This window comes from Pristis pectinata, chromosome 31 (genome assembly GCF_009764475.1).
Source record: "Pristis pectinata isolate sPriPec2 chromosome 31, sPriPec2.1.pri, whole genome shotgun sequence".
Taxonomy (NCBI): Eukaryota; Metazoa; Chordata; class Chondrichthyes; order Rhinopristiformes; family Pristidae; genus Pristis; species Pristis pectinata.
Window position 1 is genome coordinate 12,444,589 of NC_067435.1, and position 20,663 is coordinate 12,465,251.

Consider the following 20,663-nt stretch of genomic DNA (forward strand, 5'->3'; position numbering starts at 1 on the left):
CAATAGCAGGGTTAAACCCAAAAGGACAGTACCCTCCAGCCCCATGGTGACTGTAGGGAACAACAAGCTGCTCAGGCACTGAATTACAAAAGGGTCAAGCCTGCACTTCCAAATTCCTCACACAAAAGATCACAATACCTGCTCTCCCCAGCCCAAAACCAGGGGCCGATGAGCAACCATGTTGAGAGATCTGCTGCATCTTCAGTGCTGTGAACAAACAAATGGAGACCAACAAGCTTGACACAAGGCAGAAACATCATAGTAAAGAGCCACTGTTTTAATATCATTTATTGTGAAGTGTAAAACGAGCGGTAAAAAGTAAAAACCAAGCTTACATTGTTTTTTTAAACCTTAACAGACAACAAGATGCAAAAAACAGACCAGCAGCCATTTTCAGTGTAATGGATTTGATTTCAACAGTACATTGTCTGGAATGTTCAACTATCTTCAACTAAAAGCCAAGTGATCTATATTTAAAATAAAAACGAAAAAGTATTACCCTGAATTTTTCACTTTTTCCCCCTCCATTTTTTTTTGTATTTTTTTCTCCTGTAGACGGACTGAATCTGAAGTTGGAGCTGAGCTTAATCTATCTCCTACACTGGCTCAATATGAACTTCTTTAAACAGTGATAGGGAACCTAAGCCTATGGATCTTCATCAGTCTGCATCATTGTTAAAAGGAATATTCTTCCCGACGATACTGCAATCGTCCCCCGTTTGCTTCACTGTGTCTGTGGGAGAGAAAATATTTAATGTGGAAATTAGTGGGGTGACACAATAGGGAATCCATCCTGTCAGATGATGCATTGCTATGGCAAATGAATTTCAATAAAGTGTGAGGTATTACATTTTGGTAGGAAAAATAAGGCCACATATTGCTGGGATAAAGAGTCTTAAAAAAAAAAGGGGTAGAGAAAGAGGGATTCAAAGCACAAGCACAAAATACGGGTTAACAAGGCCACAGAAAAATGCAAAACAAGCACCAGAGTTCATTTCTATAAGTACAGAATGAAAATCAGAGATGTTAAATGTGCAGAACTTTCCTTCACAGAACACTTATGCGGGGGTTTGGTCTCCACATTACAAAAGAGGCAGTGAAGAAAGTGAAAAAAGATTTAAAGGCAACACCAAAACAAAGAGGTTTATAGCCATCAGAAAGATAGAACACAGGGGCTCCTTTCACTGGAAGACAAAAGGGGAAGGGGAAGGTGGGGGCAGGGGGAGGGGGAGGAAAACGACCTGATACAAGATAATGAAATGTTTTGATAGGGTAGATGCAGTTGAATCCATCTGTTGCCGAGACCAAAAGCAGGAGCTAGTAATCTAAGACAGTCAACAATAAACCCTACAGGGAATTCAGAGAAATCCAGAGCAGCGAGAAGAGGAAGCACACTTCCGCAGGAGGAGTTGAGACAAAAGCAGATGCACTTAAGCTGGAGAAGCACGAGGGAGAAGAGTGGTTATGCTGGAGGGGTTGAAGTAGAAGACTAGTATAGAACAGCTAGTCCCAATGGCCCATCTCTGTTCTGTGGGCTCAACGTGATTCTAAAACACAGGATCATCTCTCAGCATTGCCCATGGTTAAAATTTAGGTCTAACCTAAAGCCACTGATCTAATTGGACAAATTCTAGCTAATTCCAGCTATTTATAAACCTGACGTCAGAGGGCATTTTATCTGCATTAAAGTTCAGGCTTCTGATCAGTAACTGGCATTTTTTCTTAAAATGTTACATGTGTCTGCTTCAGGAAACCAGATGTGTTGAAAAGGGAAAATGTACGTACAGGACTGGGAAGAATGGGATAACTAGTTAGCCCCTTCAATGAGCGAGCATTGGCACAAACTGGCCAAACAGCCACCTCCTGTGGTGAAAGATCTGATGTCTCTGCAGCTGAGCACAGTAGGCCGAGATTACAACTTAACTCCATTTAAAGAACCTGTAAAGTAAAGGCATTTATGTGCTACTTCCAATCCATCACACAAACAGACTTTGCAAGTTCCACTTTGACCAGAAGGTCAGAACACATGACGGGAAAGATATGAAGTCAGAGATGGTTTCCGGAGTCACTGATGCATCACATCCTCAAATGCCTGTCAATGAAAATCTTCAACAGGTCTGTGTCCACCCAAAAGTAGTACATCTCGCCACGAAAGACTTGTGTACCAGTCTTATTCTCCTGCTTCATCGAACCTTCGAGGATTACGAGTAAAGAAACGGCGTACAAGTATTGATCACAAGGTTTTTATCGTCGGAAGTGCCAGTTCAGGAATCATGTAACTTTGGTCACTGTTAGTAGGATCATTGTGACTGCATGTTCTGGAAGCATGTAACGTCCCATTTCTGATGTGATGAATGAACACAGCAGACATCCTACGTTTACCCTTCTGATGACTTAGCACAATTGGGAGACTGTTGTTAACACTGGGCACAATAACCCAAACACGCGAGGGAGAAATAGAGAGTGAGAGACAAAAAAAAAAGAGGGGGAGGGGAGAGTGAGAGAGAAAAAGAGGGGGAAGAGTTTAAAAAAAAAGGCCAAGGAAAGAAAGAAAGAGGCAGAACTGATGACTAGTGAATGTGCAGAAAAAGGTAAAAAAAATAGCAAGAGAAAATGCCCATTTTCACTAATGAGGCTGAACTGCCTCTGGGAAGTGCCATCAACATGAAGTAGCAACATTTTGTTGGGGAAGTAAAGCCTCAACCATTTATACTACTAATCCTTTCACTGCTTAAATACAAGATGGAACTATTCCATGTGTTGGCTCCAGTGAGCATTAACTCATTGAGGGGGGAAAAGAGAGAAAGGAAAGGAGAAAGTGTGCAAGTGGATGTACGTATGCAGTCTCCCCATTGACTGTGTGCTGCCCGGTCTGAGCAACCGAGTTGTAGACTGAATTTACAAGCCGGTTTTAGTTGGTTGTAGCCACAGTACCGTGATCACTGAGTGAAGGCAGAGCCATGTCCCAGCAGGCACCACTGCTGCGAGAACAGAGAGCTAAAACCTGTAGGGAGGAGGGGGTTGCGGACGTACCGGTTGCCCTTGTTGTGCGGGTGGCTGCTGGGGGGCGGGCTGTGGCGCCCCTGGTTGCCCATAGTATGCTGCCTGCTGTCTGTAATACTCAGCCCAGGCTGCACTGTAATCCGGCTGGGCTCCAGGCTGTGGTGCTGCTGCTGCCGCCGCTGCCGCCGCCCCCTGGGCGCTCTGAGCTGTGGAACAGACAGCAGACATTCAGCATGTATCACCAGACGGCATGAACCCAAACACACAGCCTATCCCAAAGAAACAGCCAACTTCCTTCTCCCAGAGCTCAGCACACCAAAAATCCCAACAATATTACCTCACACAAATGCACATTGCAAATGTGAAATGCTGGAAATACTCAGCAGGTCAGGCTGCATCCTATGGAGTTGAATCCAAAACATTAAACTATGACCCTTTACCTGCATTCACACAAGGCCAATGAAAATGATGTGTTTCTCTCACCACAGACTTGCCTGCAGGGCTGAGATTTTTTTTAAGCATCATCTTTTATTTCAGATTTCCAGCAGCATGTGAAAATTGTTTGTTTTGCATGGATTTGACACCTGCAGAAATCATCTCAAAGGACAGTTTATAATTATCCCAAGTTCTATGAATGTTAGTTACATTCCAGATCAAGGGAGAGGGGATATTGACTATGGCACAAACAGAACTCCCACTCCTTCTGTGGAATGCACCAAAAGATCTCTTAAAATGGGTAATATTCTCCAAACCTGGGTCACCAACAGTTACAAGCAGACCTTCCATTTGGCATGACACCAGACAATACACATGGACTTTAAACAGAAACTGATAATAAACTACACAAATATTAGATCAAGGAGGTAGGTTTAAAGGAGTGTCGTCCAAGTGGCAGAGGTTTAGGGAGAGAATTCTAGAATAAGGGTCTTGGCAGCTAGTAGCCCACCTGCCAATGGTGGAGAAACTATCTGAAATTCAGGGATGCACAGGAGGCAAGAACTGGATATTTCATAGGGCTGGAGATTACAGAGGTAGGGAGGGACAGGACCGTGGAAGGATATAAAAACAAGGATGAGAACTTTGAAATTGAAGCACTGCATATCCAGCACGCATCAACAAGAACAGGTATGATGAGCGAATGGGGTGTAAGTTAGCAGGTATGACAGGGGAACAGGAAACAGGCAGCATTGCCCACAGTCCCACTGACAATAAACCAAAATCTGGTCATGCTGAAATTGCTGCTTCATAAATAGTAACAAGCAATATAAAAACTGTCTGCTCTATTTACAAAGCAATCAAATAGGGATCAGTAATATGCCTGTGTTTAAGGGACTGGTGTGGAGATTGACCACTCAACTTTGAATTCTAGGTTTAGAATCCACTCAGACCAATGAAATAAAAGATTCTGTGCAACAGCTTCTGTGAAATTTGGACAAGCTCAACCCAGCCCCTTGTCCACAACTACAGCAATAAACAGCACTCAGTCAGGACAAAACATTGGGAATCTAACTGTGGTCGTTGGAAGGCTGATGCTGAGAACAGAAAGACAGAAAGCAGCTGGGCTGGCAGAAGGAGCACTGCTGATCAGAAATGTCATCCTTAAGATGAGATGTCTTCTCAGGTGGACATAAAAGATCCCACTGTGCTGTTTAGAAGAAAAATTGGAGATCCGCAATCCTGGGATTGCAAATCCCTCACCCAACATTCACCATCAAAACATTACGTTCATTAGTGACAGATATTGCTGTATGCAAATTGGCTACCACATTTACTATATTACAAAAGTGGCAATAATGCAAAAATATTTCACTGGATGTCAACTGCTTTGAGATGCTCTTGACAGGGTTACTTGACAAGGTGCTCTTGACAAGGTGCTACTGAAATGAAAGTTTTACTTCTGGAGCTGAGATGGAGAACATTGGGAGCTTCACAATACAGCTTTGCAGACCTGAGTATCAATATCACAAGGCTGAAAAGGAGATTGTTCAGTTTTCAGTCAACACCCTTCATCTCTAAGGAGAAGAATTTTATTCTACAATCAAAAACAAAGTACTTTTGGATAAGTAGTTAAAACAGGCTCTGTCTGCTCTCTTTCAATCATATGTAAAAGATCCCATCAACAAAGTCAAGAAATGCTCTCTTGAAGCTTTTATAGACAGTAAGACAGACAAGTGCAGCATGCTTACCTTGTTTCTTATAGTACTCCTCCCATGCCTTTGTATAATCCTGTTGGGGACCTGGCTGTTGGCCAGGCTGGTTCTGTTGGCCTGTAAAAGCAAACACAAAGACTTTAGCTGAAGGTGTCTGCTGTCCAAAGAAGGGAACAGTGACAGATGGAGAAAGCAGCTTTGATCCAGCCAAAACTGGGTAGCCGCATTTGTGGACAGTATTGGAGAAAAACAGGAATGTTAGTCACAGCATCACTAGTTACTTAGATGCCCAAGTCACAAGCAGCAAAGACCCATACACCTCAAGAACAGATTAGAAAAGTGGGGTTCAACCCTCCCCAAGTCTTGGTACGGGGGATATGTGCTGCCCACCTGAGGTGTTCAGCATTAAGGTACAGGTATTATAGAACATAGAACAGTACAGCACAATACAGGCCCTTCGGCCCACCATGTTGTGCCGACCTCTAAACCTCGCCTAAGACTATCTAACCCCTTCCTCCCACATATCCCTCTATTTTAAATTCCTCCATATGCCTATATAGCAATCTCTTGAATTTGACCAATGTACCTGTCTTCACCACCGCCCCAGGCAGCGCATTCCATGCCCCAACCACTCTCTGGATCAAAAACCTGCCTCTGATATCTCCCTTGAACTTCCCACCCATTACTTTAAAGCCATGCCCTCTTGTATTGAGCAATGTACAGTGGAGCTTAGTGGGGGATTGAAGGTCAAGGGCAATCAAAGTCCCCTGCTTATCTGCAACAGACCCAGGACCCAAGCTAAAAATAAACCAAAACTTCAGTCACAGTAGACTCTTGGGATTGCTCAAACTCCATCTTCCAACACACCAGCTATCCTTCAATCAATTATAAACAAACTTATTGGTAATGGATAGCCCTTTTAAAAAGAACAGTTTGATGGTGCAATACACATAAAATGCTGGAGGAACTCAGCAGGTCGGGCAGCATCTTGGAGGGAAATAAACAATCGACACCTTGGGTCGAGACCCTCCACCAGGGCCGAAAGGAAGAGGACAGAAGCCAGAACAATATAAAGATCAGAAGGCAGAAAAGAAATATCAAATCTTAACACTCAAGTCTTGGAAAAAAATTATCTGCGTGATGACACAACAAAGCACCCTGGATGGGTGGGGGGAGAAAGAGAAGAAAGGCATCGATTCCTCAGAAAGCCAGTTCAGGTATACAAACAACTCAAAATGCAAATGAAATATGCCCACCTAGTTTCTTATAATATTCTTCCCACGCTTTAGTGTAGTCAGGTTGACCTCCGGGGCCTTGAACTGGAGGCTGCTGTGTCGGATCTGTTAAAAACATAGTTAAAATATAATTAGAGGCAAGAGTAGCTTCCTTACAGTCACCAAACAGTGACAGCTTGGCCCACAGCCAGTTGTGCCTTTTGAGTCAGAAGGCTCGTGTCAAACCCGCACATGGAACATAAAATCAAGGGAATGGTATGATGTTAGAGGTCCCTCACTTTAGACCATAGGTTTAACCAAAGTCCTGCCTGCTCTCAGATAGATGTACAAGATACCACAATACTATTTGGAGGAGAAGCTTGGGGAAATCTTCCTGTTGTTCTAGTCAACACCTCCTGCTCAACCAACATAAATGAAAGTGATTGCCAGCTAAGTACCATATTGCTATCTGTGGGAGTCTGCTACATGTAAATTGCCTGCCAGATTTCAATAGTGACTATTTAAAAAATATTGGCTGTAATTTGGCACAGAGGCTGTGGAAGGAGTCAAAATGCAAGTCTGTCTTAAAGGCAGCCTTACAAGGATGCATGTATCAGCAATGAAATTTCCTGGTATTCAATCCTGACGACTGCACTGTGACTGATTGATTTTAATTTGCAAGTAACTATCCTCCACTAACTGCAATTTTCTGGAGAAACTTCCCTGCTTTGCTGCAGAGAAACTGCTGTAGCCCATTTCCACTGCTCTTTAAACATTGTTTTCTGATTAACTTTGCTTGAGATAATCCCAGTCTAAAAGCCCTGATCCATGTGTTAATGCAGTCTTTCGAAATGCTTATGGTGCACCAATTTCATCACCTTTTGTACAGCTGTGGCTTATTTAACAAATATTACTGTTTAAAACTAATTATTCAAAATTAAGGATAAAATTAGGTTTGACAACAGCCAGCATCGACAGTTTCCATTAAAGTTTACAAGGAGTGCGAAACAGTGTACAGCCTATCCGCATCTTACCTGGCCCAGGTGGAGCAGCAGCTGGCTGTTGGGGTGGGACAGGTGCGGCAGGCTGCTGATAATACTGTTGGTAATAAGCAGCCCAGGCAGCAGCATTTGGATCTCCAGGAGCTTTACCTACACCACAAAAGGCACTATTAATATTCAAGACGATACAGCTCTTATTTTGCAAGCAACAAAGCCCACTCATCTTCATCCCAACCACAGAAGTGTGATCCATGATGGAAAGAGGCAGGAGACCAAGAGCATGAGAGTCAGCAATTTTGCAGAATGTACAAGAACTCAAATGGGCAAGACAAACAATGGCAAAAGACAAAGAAAGAAAGCAGTTTTCAGGAATAAACTACTATAAAAGCTAACTGACAGTAGATTTTATAGCAAGACAAATGGGACAAGCAAGAAACTTTCATCTTTGAATATTAAACCCGTGAACAGAATTAGCACAATAAATAGTAAAGGGATCCTGTTCTCATAAGAGATTAAAAGTCCAAAAAGCAACTTTGGACAAATGCTGGATGTGCAGCACCCCAAGCTAGATTCAGAATCGTTTGAAAGGAAGGTGGATGAAAAGCAAGTATATGAAGGAATATAGAGAAAGGACAAGGAACTGGGATGAAAAGGATGCCCCTGCAGAATATGCAAACTCAATGATTGACCTGTTCCTATGATATACCCTATTCAGATTTAACAATTACATCCTTCTTTTTCCATCAGAGAATAATGCACAAAGGCAAAGCAGAGTTGTCGTCATGGATCCACTGCCTAAATTTATGAATTGGCCAGGATTTCTCTTTAAAACATTTAAAACCTGCAAAGATGAACAATTTGCTCATGTTAATATTAATAAAAGCATTATTTACCACCTGGGGAAATGCAAGCAGCAGAATCTAGACCTGCATCTTACTAACCCATACAACTATCTAACAGAGTGCTTACAAGGTCACTTTTGGCCACGGACAGGTAGTAGCTATTTGTGGATTAATGATCAAAGGCTTGAATGAACAATCCAGAGAACACGAGTTGTTGTATGACTACAAACTTAAAGGATTACTTCCACAACTCATCTCATAGGCAAAGAAATTTACCACAATAAAGCACGTCTATTTACTAGTTAAAGAATGTGAAAGGGGGAAAAATAGTCTATGAATTACAGATCAGTTAACTCAATATTGTTGGTATATCACTGGAGTGCATGTTATGACACAGTTACAGATCCTTTGAACATTTTCTGTTTAGCAGATAGCCAGCAATGATTTATAAAGTGCACATCATTTCTACAGATACTAGGTGGGGGGAAGAAACTAAAGTCAATATGGGTCCCTTATAGACCAAAAGTGGAGAAATTACATCAGGGAGTAAGGACATTCAGAAATTAGACAAGTGTGTGCTCATAATCCACTTCAATGATTTAGATGAGGGGATCAAAAAGTAATATTTCCATGTTTTCTGATGATACAAAGCCAGGTGCCAGCTTGGGCTTTCAGATACATGGCAGGTTCAAGGGTTAAAAGATAAAAATTTAAAGTAGGGCATAACCAAAGAAATATCAGGTGGAAAAATGAGAAAAATAGGAACTTTTTTTAAAAAATGTGTTCAGAGGGATCTGGGTGACCACGTACACAAATCACAGTTAACATGCAGGTACAGAAAGATCAAGGCAGAACAGTAGTTTGCTCTTTGTTGCAACAAAATTTTGAGTACAAATGTCATGAACCAATAGGGCAGTGGTTCAGATCACATCTGGAACACTGTCCACAGATAAACTTGGGATGGAGAGGGCGCAGTGGTTCACCAGATGATTCCCAGGATATTTCAGGAGGAGATTAAGCAGACTACGTCTGTACTCTCTGGTTTAGAAAAATTAAAGAGGATCTCCTTGAAAAGCACAAAATGCTTACAGGGTGTAACAGGTTAGATGCAGAGTGCTTGTTTTCCTATGGCTTGGGATATGAGGAATCAGTTTCTAAGAAAGGGATTGGTCATTTGGAACAGAGATGAGATGCTTCTTCATCCAAAAGCTAGTGAACCTTTGGAATTCTCTACCCAGAGGGCTATGGAGACTCAGCTGTCAAGTATATTCAAATACAGACTGATAGATTTTTTTAGATACTCAAGGAATCAAGGGATCTGTGATTAGTGCAGAAAACTGACAATGAAATATGACATCAGCCATGATCTTACAAATGGTAAAGACACATGGAGACAAATGGCCTAATCCTGCTTCAATGTTGAGGAAATATATTGAATGTTTTTTTTTGAAGAGGTAACCAAAGTTGACTGGAGAATGTTTATGTAATTATTTATCTGGACTTCAAGGATGTGTTTGATCAAGTCTTCAAGAGAATCTTAGTTCAAGTTGAACCTCATGGAAAAGAAAAGCAACTTTTGACTTACTAACCCATTACCAGCTAATTCTGTCAGTCCTGAAGGTAAATTACCTTGCCAAATAGGAGACTGGTTAAACAAAAAAGACAAATGACAGTGACTTACAGTGGCCTCCCATCATAATATGTTGGAAACAATTATTTGCCTTATTTATCAACTTTTTAAATTGATGGGTTAGAGACAAAATCCAAACTTTTAATTTGATAAAGATGACATTGTAAGTGTTGTAGAGGGAAGCATTAGAAGGATATTAAAGATAACATTCAGGACAAATAAGTTTCAATACAGGCAAATATGAAGGCATTCACTATGGAGCCAAAGGAAGACTAGTGAACAGCTTAAAATTAATGGTGTGCCTCAGAGATGTACATCAATCATCTTCCACGGAGGAAATATATTTCAGGATGATATCTGGGCTCCAAAAGATGGAATTACAAGTTAGAAAAAAAACTAGGGTTGTATTCCCTGGGGGCAACCAGAGTAGTTTAAGACATGGGGGGGAGAAAAAGGGGTTATTCCTGTAGGTTGAGGAATCTAGTCCTAGGGGTGATAATCTAAAATTAGCCTTTCATGAATGAAGTTGGGAACCATGCAGAATGTGGGTTTAATTTGAAAGTGTTCTGCAAATTGCAACTGATGGCATCAATTGTTAAGTTAAAATGTGACATTTCAAGATTGTTTTATTTATCCCCACTTAGGAGATTTAGGTCACAGATCAGCTCTTATATTGAATGGCAGATGAAACCCGCAGGTCTAATGACATTATAAAAACAGAAAATGCTGGAAACACTCAGCAGATCAGGCTGCACCTGTAGGAAGAGAAACAGCAAACATTTCAAGTCAAAGATCCTTTGTCAGAATGACTTATTCCTTATCCTTCATGGCAACAGCTCATCACCACAATCAAGGACAATTGGGGGATGAACAATTAACACCAGGCTTGCTGCAACATCCACATCTCTCAAATGAATATAAACAATTCTGGTTACTGTGATTCAGGTCCTGCACCAAGTAGTCATTTTATATGTTCTCCATAGCATTATAGATTACTGCAGAACCAGCAACCCAAGATGAACTACAAGCCCCCACAGCCCAAAAATATTAAATATTATAAGAGGAGATCTAGAGGAACATATATTTATGATTAAGAATTGTTTTTTCATCAGTCATAAGAATTAATGAAATCAAATAAAATCGAGAGTTACACTTTACCATTTCAGACACAGCATTCCAAACACTCAACCACAATTTTCAATCAGGAATTGGATAAATTCCTGAAAGTGGAAAATTTGCAAGGGCACCGAGAAAGAACAGGTGAGAAAGAACAGGTGAGAAAGAACAGGTGAGAACTCAAAGAACTGGAATGGGAAAGTGGGGCAAATGGCATTGTGTTGAATATTTTATGAATGGAGGGATATGGGCATTATGGTTGCTGAAGCTTCAATGGACAAACTCCAATTAAACACTTCAAACCACACAAAAATTTGCATTTGTACAACTTCTTTGATAGAGTAAAATATCCTAAAGTAGTGCACAGGAAAGGTTTCAGCTGAAATTTAATACTGTATCAGATTAAATTTGGTTAAAGAAGACAACTGAGGTAGATTTTAAGAAATGCAAGAGATTTAGGGATGAAATTCCAGAGTTTGACAGCTAAATAGCTGAACACAGTCAAAAAAAATGAAAAGGGTTGCACAAAAGGTCATAAGAGAAGGGAACGCAGACACTGGAGGGTTGTGGGACTGGAAGAGGAAAGCACACTCAAGTGCCTCAGACACATTTACATCTTAGCCAGTTCCTGTAGGAAGGGTAATCTGTGGGTATGGCACAACACCTGCCATGAATCAGTGCTTCCAGGCTCTCTTTGAAACTCTGGATCAAACCCCAAGAACAAAGCGAGAAAACGTGAATAATTACTTGGGTCATGAGGTCCAGGCGGCTGCCACTGTTGGTACGTGTTTCCCCAACCTTGAGGAGGATATTGGTGTGGAGGAGGCGGGCCACCAGCAGCAGGACTGTCAGGGAAGAATGCTAGTTAGACAGTTCACATCACAATTAAAGATCTTCGTGTTCATTCACCTTTCATCAACCCAATGACTTTAACAAATGACGGAAGACACCTGCACAATGGAAAAGAAGTGTCCTGCCATCTGCTCTGTCAACAATTAGGGTATGAACAAATACTTTCCAATTTGTTTATTGAGGCTTCAGTGCAGGCATTTCCCGATTCACTGGTCCACAATGCATACATACCAGCCTTATTAAAGTAGGCTGCCAGGGATACAGTAGGGGCAAAAATCTCCAAAGGAAGTGGTTAACGTACCATGCAAGATATGCAAGGGATGAAGCCCATGTCAGTCTCAATGCTCAAGCTCAAGGCTCACACTTCAGCCACCAACAATAGGTGACAATTTGGAGGGAAAGGTAAAAAGTAATGGAGAAAAAAAATCATACCTTCTGTCTGCAGTGAGAATGCCCAGAAAATGACACCAACTCCTAGCCTGAATACATTATGTATAGCTTACCCCAATTTACTTTCCAAAACAAGCACCAGTGACATAGCTTTGGCACTATTACACCAAGGTGACACCCAGCAAAGCAAAAGCAAACTTCCCATTGATCACAGGGAGTCATTCATTGACACTGAAAGTCACTGACTGGTACCAGGTAGGTACATTAGGCTTCAGGTCACATTGCTAAGGAAGTAGTAAGATTTACTACTTCTACACAAGATCAGAAACACAGACAAGTGGGGAAAAAATCTTGGAATCCCAAGTTATTGAAAACCAGTGATCCTGCTCATTGCCCACCACATTTCAACTGCTGTAAACAGCAAAGTAGCACCGATGCAGTAAAATATCAGTTTACTTACTGGGGGGGAGGAGCTCCTGGGGGTCCTTGGGTGAAGGGTCCCGGCTGGAAAGGTCCCATAGGGCCACCAGGCATCGGGGGGCCGACAGGACATAAAGGACCCTGGAAACAACAAAGATTAGTAAATTTCTCTGGGTCTTGTGGCTGGGGAAAAAAGATTTAAAAAAAATACACCTTCATCCTCCTCTCAGCTGACAGTAATAAGGCAGGAGTGGGAAAAAAAACGTAGGGAGAAGTACAATGGCAGAGGTAGTGGAGCGAGTGAGAAAGCACACAGGCTGAGGTGTTGTTGCTCCTGCAGTGCAAACAGCACAAGTCCCACTCCACAGATTAGGTACAACCATGTGAATGAATTTATGGCTCGTTGCATGGTGCACAACCAGATAACATTTTTCTGTTGAATCACAAACTGCTATGCACTTGCTCTACGCAGTAAGCTGAGAATTGGGAAGCTAGTACAGCATCTGAATGCATTCACTAAAACTTCTCAAACATGCAAAAGTAGATGTAGATAGAGCACACCACTTGTTAAAGGAGCTTATGATTTCTGTTAACATTGAGGGCTTGTTTCTGTCAGCCTTTTAAGAAGTGATGAAGCCCTTCAGATGGAAGGAACAGTTACCTCTATCTTTTCCTCAATGAGCTGCTTGGCATGATCAATCTGTTGGGGCGACCCACGGATGGTGAACAGTTTGAAGTTTGGATCACCATTGGGAGGGGGCTGTCTCTGCAGTTCCACAAAAGCACCAGTCTGTTGGTTGATTGCCTTCACATTTTCCCCACCTGCAAGATTTAAGCAATACACCTCAGGTTCACCAACAAACAAAGCCCAACTGCTCTCAATACAAAGCAAGATATTAACTTATAAATATGTCAATTTTAGTCTGTGCACAAACAGCAGTGAAATCTGAACACAGCATCATCAAATAGGTGGGTGAAAAGAGGAAAGAGAACTAGAGATTCACTGAGGCCTCAGGGTGCAACAGCGCATTCCCTGGAAAACACCAGGCCACACATACTGACAAGCTGGAGGTGGTCGGCTACGAATATCCATGGATGAGCAATAATCTACCCATAATAATCCAGTCAAGTGAATGCTTGGCAATGCACCAATCAGCATGTTGAAGAGGAGGAAGAGGTAAAGATCAAACTGAAAAGCCAAGTAGTAAAATATGCCAAGGATAAATAGCAAAGACATACCCATACATTGGAACACCATAAAATTCAAAGCAAAGATGCTGGACCTACCTCTACCAATGACCAAACCACACTTGTGGCTGGGGACTGAGAAGGCCATCTCTCCTCCAGGGGGGCCCATGCCCCATGTGCCTTGACCTCTGCCCCTTCCTCGGCCAGGACCAGGCATTCCAGGCCCTGGGGGACCAGGTGGCCCAGCCTAAAGAAACACAGACACAAACACAGTTTACTACATTAATACATCAATGCTCAAGACAACCTTTTAGAATTTAGAAGACATTTTAAAATGGGAGTGGGGTACACGTGGATGAATGTGTTAATTCAGGACACCTGCTGTGAAAATGAACATTCAAAACAATGCTGCATGCAGAATGGCAAAACTTAACTCCTCAAAAATGTAGGGGAAATTAAGAAGGGATTGCATCTGAACAAAATTGTTGCTGCCGAGTCTTCATCTGAAGTTATCAGTGCTCTTTCTGGGTACCCCTGAAAAGTTGATTATAGTGAAGAGTCTCATTCCAGCAACAGGAAGCAGCTCTTCAGGCTCTCATCCACTCCAACACAACCTGGGCGATCTGGTCAAACAAATTGAGGTGCAATCTTTAAATCCTAACCCCCAACACCAGAAGCTTGATACCAGCACATACAGACTAGAGGAAAGAATTCCTTATTTTCACCATTCTGATCAATTCCTCCAGCTGAGATCATGGCCTCCTTGGAATTACTAGTTTTATGGAAATAGGGTGCAGTGTTTTTTAGGGGGAAATTATCAAGGGAAGTAAGTGGACAGGGGCCAAAGATTTAAAGCTAGGCAATTAATTTTATTTTAAAAAAGCTTTCACTTTACATCAGAACTTTCACTGGGGATGCGCTGATTGTGCACAAGAAAAGAGAGCTGGATATTAGATCTAACCCCAACACAGAATCAAGTAAGTCAGAGTTCCTTTCGCACTGAGCCAGCATACTCTGCTGGTAACTGCACAAGATGCTAGCAGTTAACAAAAAGGTGGCCAGCAGAACGGAACTGATCTAGCACAACTATCAGAGAGATAATGGGGCAGGCAAAGCTGGTTCCAAACATTACTCAGAGAGCTTGCACATCTTGCATGAAAAGATACCTGCAAATATTAATTGAGGGGCTTAAAATACATCCATAGTTCTAAACCAATTCAAACAAAGAAAGGAATAGGTTTAAACATCTTTTGTTTATATACTGCAGCTGTTGGAAATCTGAAATAAAAACAGAAAATGCCACAAACACTCAAGTCAGTCCATGCATGGAGAGAGGCAAGCAGGATTAATGGTTCAGGCAACGCAAGGTTATCCAGCCTGATATGTTGACAGCAACCTGCAAAGTTAGCCTTCCCTCCTCACAGATACTGCATACTGCAAGCCAAGTGTCTCCAACATTTTTTTTAATATATAACCTTCAATGACATGGAGATGAAAGGTATAATTTTAACATAAAACCACCCTTCAACATGCCATCCACTACTAAATTCAAACAATTTTTTTAAACTATTAAATTCCATAAGCTTTACTCAGCTGCTTACAAATTGACCATTTAAACAGTAAAATATCAACATCCTTTCCACAATTTAATAACTAATGCTTAAGAGATAGGCGACTGGGTCTTGTGCCCCAACCTCAAAAACTTGCAGAATTTGAAATCCCAACTCCAGAATCTTTCACTCAATGAACAAGAAACAGGAGGCCTTTCAGCTCCTCACACTTGGTCTACCAGCCATGGTTCATTTTAACCTATTACCCTGCATTAACCCCCCCATTTAATTGGCCAAACATCCACAAATCTCAGTGACTCAGCCTCCACAGCACTCGAGTAAAGAATTTCAAAGATTTGCCACTTTCTAGGTAAAGGTCATAATCCTGAATGGCCAATTTCTAATTTTGAGACTGTGATCCTAGTTCTAGTTGGAGGTTGGAAACACCATTCATGCTTCTAGACCATCAAGAGCTCTGTCAGACTTTCACGCATTTCAATTAGATTGCACATTATTCCTGTGGACTCAAGTGAACATGCGCATAAATGCACTTAATCTCTCCTCAGAGCAGGAATAAGTCTGGTGAAACTTTATTGCTCTCCATCTACGGAAAACATGTCCTTTGTTAGGTAAAAAGACTCCTGTTGTTGGCTGAGTTATTCCAAACTCTTGCCCCTCTCAGAGCCAAATTCAGGCCCAAGTCTCAATAATTTGTGACAAGTGCTCCTACCCATCATACTGAATGCCTCAACAGTGGATATATCCCACTACAATAAGTACTTTAAGGCAGCCACAACTTATTGCCTGGTCAACCAAATCTGAACTACAGACATGTTTTAAGGCAGGAACCCCACAACTTACATGCTTGGAAGATGATACATGCATAAAGCATTAGCTTATAAGGCAGGTTTCACAGTATGGAATTTACTGTAAAGATCCTCATTACGTTGTAACTCAAGGAAGAGTAATTTTCCGAAGTTTAGGAGCAAAGATGGAGTTTGCAGCCATCATTTCCAAGCTTGGTTGCTACATAGCACTTAAATTTTCCAGTGCCTGCAGATGCTGGATCAAGCAGAGGTTCTCTGCCATGATGCCTTGGCCTCCTTTGAAATGGACAAACAACTCAAGTGTATACTTGCCTCCTTTAGGAGTGGAGACAAGCAGGAAAGAAAGGAATACGGAAGATATCAAGAACAAAAAGTCCACTCCATACCCGCACGTTCTGCAGAAGGTCAGTAATTATTTGTGCAGCATGCTGGCATCTCTCTGGAGGCCCCATTACATGCGCTATCTTATCTGGCGTAGACCCATCATCTACGGGATGAAAGAAGGAAAAAAAAAGGACTTTATTGAAAGATGAAAGTTAGCACTTCCAGAGCAGCTGCAGCATTACAGAAATCAAGTCCAAATGGAACAGACAGCACCTGAAACAATGAATCCAAATGCTCAAAGGGTGAAACATGTTTGCTTCAAGGTAGTAAGGGAGTTAAGAAATTTTATTTTGTCAGTTACGCTCATCACTGGCAAGATATTTAATTTCATTTCTATGAAGGCCAAGTTCTTCCATGTGTCCTGAAGTTCAATGCATGCCAGACCCTTTTCCTGCCCAGGGCGGAGGCTTCTCTTTTTCCTCCAATGGATCACTCTCCACACACCATTCCCTGCCCAAGGGATCAAACTATTCTCAAGGTAGTTGCCCAACTAGCCAGAAGGAATTAAACCTAAAAACACTTAACACCCCATCCTCTGCTCAGTTTAATTCCGGCACCAGAGAGTTGGAATCAAAGCTGTGCCAAGGAGGAGAAACAATTTATGCTAATGCTTTGGTGCTCTTTATTCAAGCCAATAACTTTGGCATCAGCAGCTTCAAAAATACATCTCAGCAAAATTCTAATAAAATCCAGGAAGACTTAATTTTAAAAAAACTTCCACTCATAATTAATCTTCTGTTCCCTAGTCTTGTTTTTGGGAAAGGGGGATAAGGAAGAAAGTAAAAATGTCTTGCTACTAGACAGGAAAATAACAATGAATAGTTGAACAAGTGTTTAAAATCAATCCAAAACATCTGTATGGAATACAGGTGGAGGGTTGGTTACACGGGTGTGCCTCTGTGCAATACTACCCCAAACAGCCGTAATTCTGCCATCTGGGAATACAACCGCTCCAATGCCAGCAGACCAAAATTTATTTACACCACCAGGGAACAAAGTTGTAGGACTAATGATCAGCGGCACGATTTACACTGGTTGATACAAGGAGCGATATCAAATGTGCACTCTCCAGCTGAACCTAAATGCTCCATTTCTGTGTTGACTTCAACACCTGGAGTGGTCTTAAAATCTACAGAATTCCTGGATTTAAGAGTTGCTCAGCACTTAGAATGGGACTGACCTGGTTTGAACTGTATTCGGACTCCTGCATCATTTTGTATTTTCTTGATCATTTCTCCACTTCTTCCAATCACTATTCCTACTGAATGCCGCGGCACTGGTACCTAAAGTTTAAAAGATGTTACATGAAGGTCACAATGCCTATGAATTTATTAATAACCTTGCATCTGAATGCAATGCCCATCAACTTTCCTCAGCATAATTACTGCCTACATATTGTAAAAACTCATTGTCACAACTGAAGCTTTTAATATTTAAACCAGAAATCTCCAGGAAGACTGCAAATATATCATACACCCACTAACCTCTACATAGCTGGCAACATGAAATAATCTGTTGCTAATATCCTGGGCATGAAAAATGCAAAATAAACAACACAAAAACTCAAATATCCAGAAAATTGAAAGTAAAACAAAAGTACAATAAATGACAAATTACTCAAATTTCACTTCCAGGAAAATTGGATGAAACGGAAGAAAACTAAAAGCAGAGACACAATGTAGTCACTAGTAAAATAGTGATAACACTATTCAAATGTTACTTAGAAGTTTAAGCACCATCTGGAGATCTAGAACCAGTTTAACCTCCTCTACTACTGCAGCACTGTGATCCAACCAAACCTGTTCTCAAAGTTTTCAGAGAGCAGATCATATCCAGCACTAACCAGCCAGTCATCTAGAACAGCAACTCAATGTCATGGGTGAAGACTAAAGGGAAAGAGTGCAGATTACTGCATCTTAAAGCTGAGGAATTAAAACATTTGGTAAAGGAGGGATAAATGGGCATGGGGCGAGCATGAAACTAAAAGATTATTGCCTTCATTTATAGTAGTGTTAAATGACAAATTGCCCACCTTCATTATCAAGGACTGAATAATTTAGAGCAGTTAAAGCCAAATTTTTTAAACCGATAATTTTTTTTCTTAAGCCCACTGGCAGCAAATGCAAGCAAAGGAAAAGAAAAATCTGAGTACTCAATCCCACCCGAACAAATTTATTTGTGTGGACTGTGCCTAACACCACCAGGCATATATTAGTCTCTTTTCTGAAACCTGACAACCAGAAGTCATAGTTAGTATAAATGGAACTCCCAGATTACCAGCAGAACAAGAATGCAATGATGAACTTTTAAAGGGGGATTTAAATGTGACAAATGCATCCGTAGCTGAGGTCAGGAAAGAAAATTTCAAAAGCTAAAGTTTACATTACAGCTCAAGGAAAGTCACTTTATCACAAGGTTTCTGACGTGTGATCAATTTTACAAGCAGTTTTGAATTTGGTACACATTACAAAAACTGCTTTCCTCAAATCCAAACAAAAAATTCCTGAGTGACTCAAGGAAAATGAATGGCTCTACTTACATCTAAACCACCAGCACCACCAGCACCCCGGTTGCCAAACTCATTTCTGTCCCCAAATCCTCCCTGGTCACGTTCATGAAGGATCTCCATTACCATGTCGCGAGCTTGCTGCAACCATTCAGAATAAAAGTTAACCAAGTGCATTGTATGACACTGCAATTCAAACATGCGCATACCTGTTTTCAGGCTTCAAGCCATACTCAAAAGTTAGGTGATACAGATTTCTTCTAGTGTTTCAGCTCATATTTAGACTAGCATCAGTCTACTTGATTCTTTCCCCAAATGAAAATGTGTCAGTCTAAATCTAGGATAAAGTTCGGATATATGGACAAAAACAGGCTGATTCCATGTTTGAACTGTGACCTTGGGCACAAAATTGTGCAGAAGCCAGGTTCATAATATGGGTCATAGCTTGGAGGATGAAAGGGAAAAAGTTCTTTTTTGAAGCATTGGTTTCACTCTGCATCTGACCAATGTAGACTCCTGCTTAGCGAGTGTTTCAGACCAACTTTTTCTTTTCATCACACCTGAACTTAGGCCCCATCTGCTCTCTTGGAGGCATAAAGGTTCCTAAAGAACTATTTAATGAGCAGCAAAACAGTTCTTCTGATGAACTGGTCAATATTTACCCCTCTACCAGTATCACTTGCACAATCTGGTTCTTAACTCCAAAAAGAGGTTATCAATAGTACTAATTTAAGAGGGTCAAGCCAGAGCTGGAATGTCTCTGTTCTTCAAGATGTTCCTGCAGCAGAGTGTAATGACACCAAAGAAAAATGAGACCAAAGTATGGTTCGTGTGATGGCAGTTCCCTCCTCCACCCACACTCAAATCAGCCTGAAACAATTAAAATGAGACCACATCAAGGGGAATAAACAACCTTTTGTTTTTGCAGGTAACCAGACACTCCCAGTTAAGGAAACCTTAAAGGATTAGACAGCAAGACATTCTGGTGTAATTACAAACGGAAAAAGGGGCTATTAATACTTTCCTGCTTGCAAGAGGTGGTGTGATATCTTGGATGAACAAATCCAGAAATATTTGCAAATTCATACCTGTACTTTAAAAGGATCACCAATAATCCGGAGGGGTTTATCTACATTAGCATTTTGTGAACCATCTTGGATTAAAATCATCTTCACTCCAGCACGCTCCTGTTTAAAACAACGAGTGACAGATTAGCTAGCATGAAAGACTAACATCCCTGTACATAAAGCTTAAACCATGAACTAGCAATTCCTCACCATTTGAGCAATTAACTACCCACAATTCAGTATTTTAGGATAGCCCCAAGAAGCAGTACATAACATCATTGGTTATATTCAAATAAATTATTTTCTACAATCATTTGTGTAAAACAGAATTAATTTCAAACTTGATAAATCATTAGTGGAAAATGCAGCACAATATAGTCATAAATAGAAAGATGACCAGTCACAGCATCTTGGATAATCTAATGTTGTCAAATTTTGGTACTTAATCCACTTCCTTGCCTAGCTGCCCAGCCTAGTCAACATGATCAGGATCTGTTCCATCAAGTAGTTAAATCAAGGCACC

The 20,663-nt window shown here is 41.1% G+C and overlaps 1 protein-coding gene across 4 annotated transcripts in view; it reads right to left on the reverse strand.

Annotated features, from left to right (window-relative positions):
- Positions 1-270: 270 nt before the first annotated feature.
- khsrp (KH-type splicing regulatory protein) overlaps positions 271-20,663 on the reverse strand; it is a 42,302-nt gene continuing 21,909 nt past the window's right edge. For 2 of the 4 annotated variants that reach the window (XM_052042167.1, XM_052042166.1), the window contains 13 exons: positions 20,162-20,260; positions 19,107-19,214; positions 17,748-17,850; positions 16,570-16,670; positions 13,906-14,053; positions 13,280-13,440; positions 12,659-12,759; positions 11,704-11,801; positions 7,402-7,518; positions 6,410-6,493; positions 5,190-5,270; positions 3,034-3,209; positions 271-733 (listed from right to left, as the gene is read on the reverse strand). In XM_052042167.1, coding sequence (XP_051898127.1) covers positions 725-733; positions 3,034-3,209; positions 5,190-5,270; positions 6,410-6,493; positions 7,402-7,518; positions 11,704-11,801; positions 12,659-12,759; positions 13,280-13,440; positions 13,906-14,053; positions 16,570-16,670; positions 17,748-17,850; positions 19,107-19,214; positions 20,162-20,260 — 1,386 coding nt within the window. In that variant the 3' untranslated portion in view covers positions 271-724. Of the gene's footprint in view, positions 3,210-5,189; positions 5,271-6,409; positions 6,494-7,401; positions 7,519-11,703; positions 11,802-12,658; positions 12,760-13,279; positions 13,441-13,905; positions 14,054-16,569; positions 16,671-17,747; positions 17,851-19,106; positions 19,215-20,161; positions 20,261-20,663 lie in introns of all 4 variants that reach the window. The other 2 variants (XM_052042165.1, XM_052042164.1) reach the window with 1 other exon arrangement.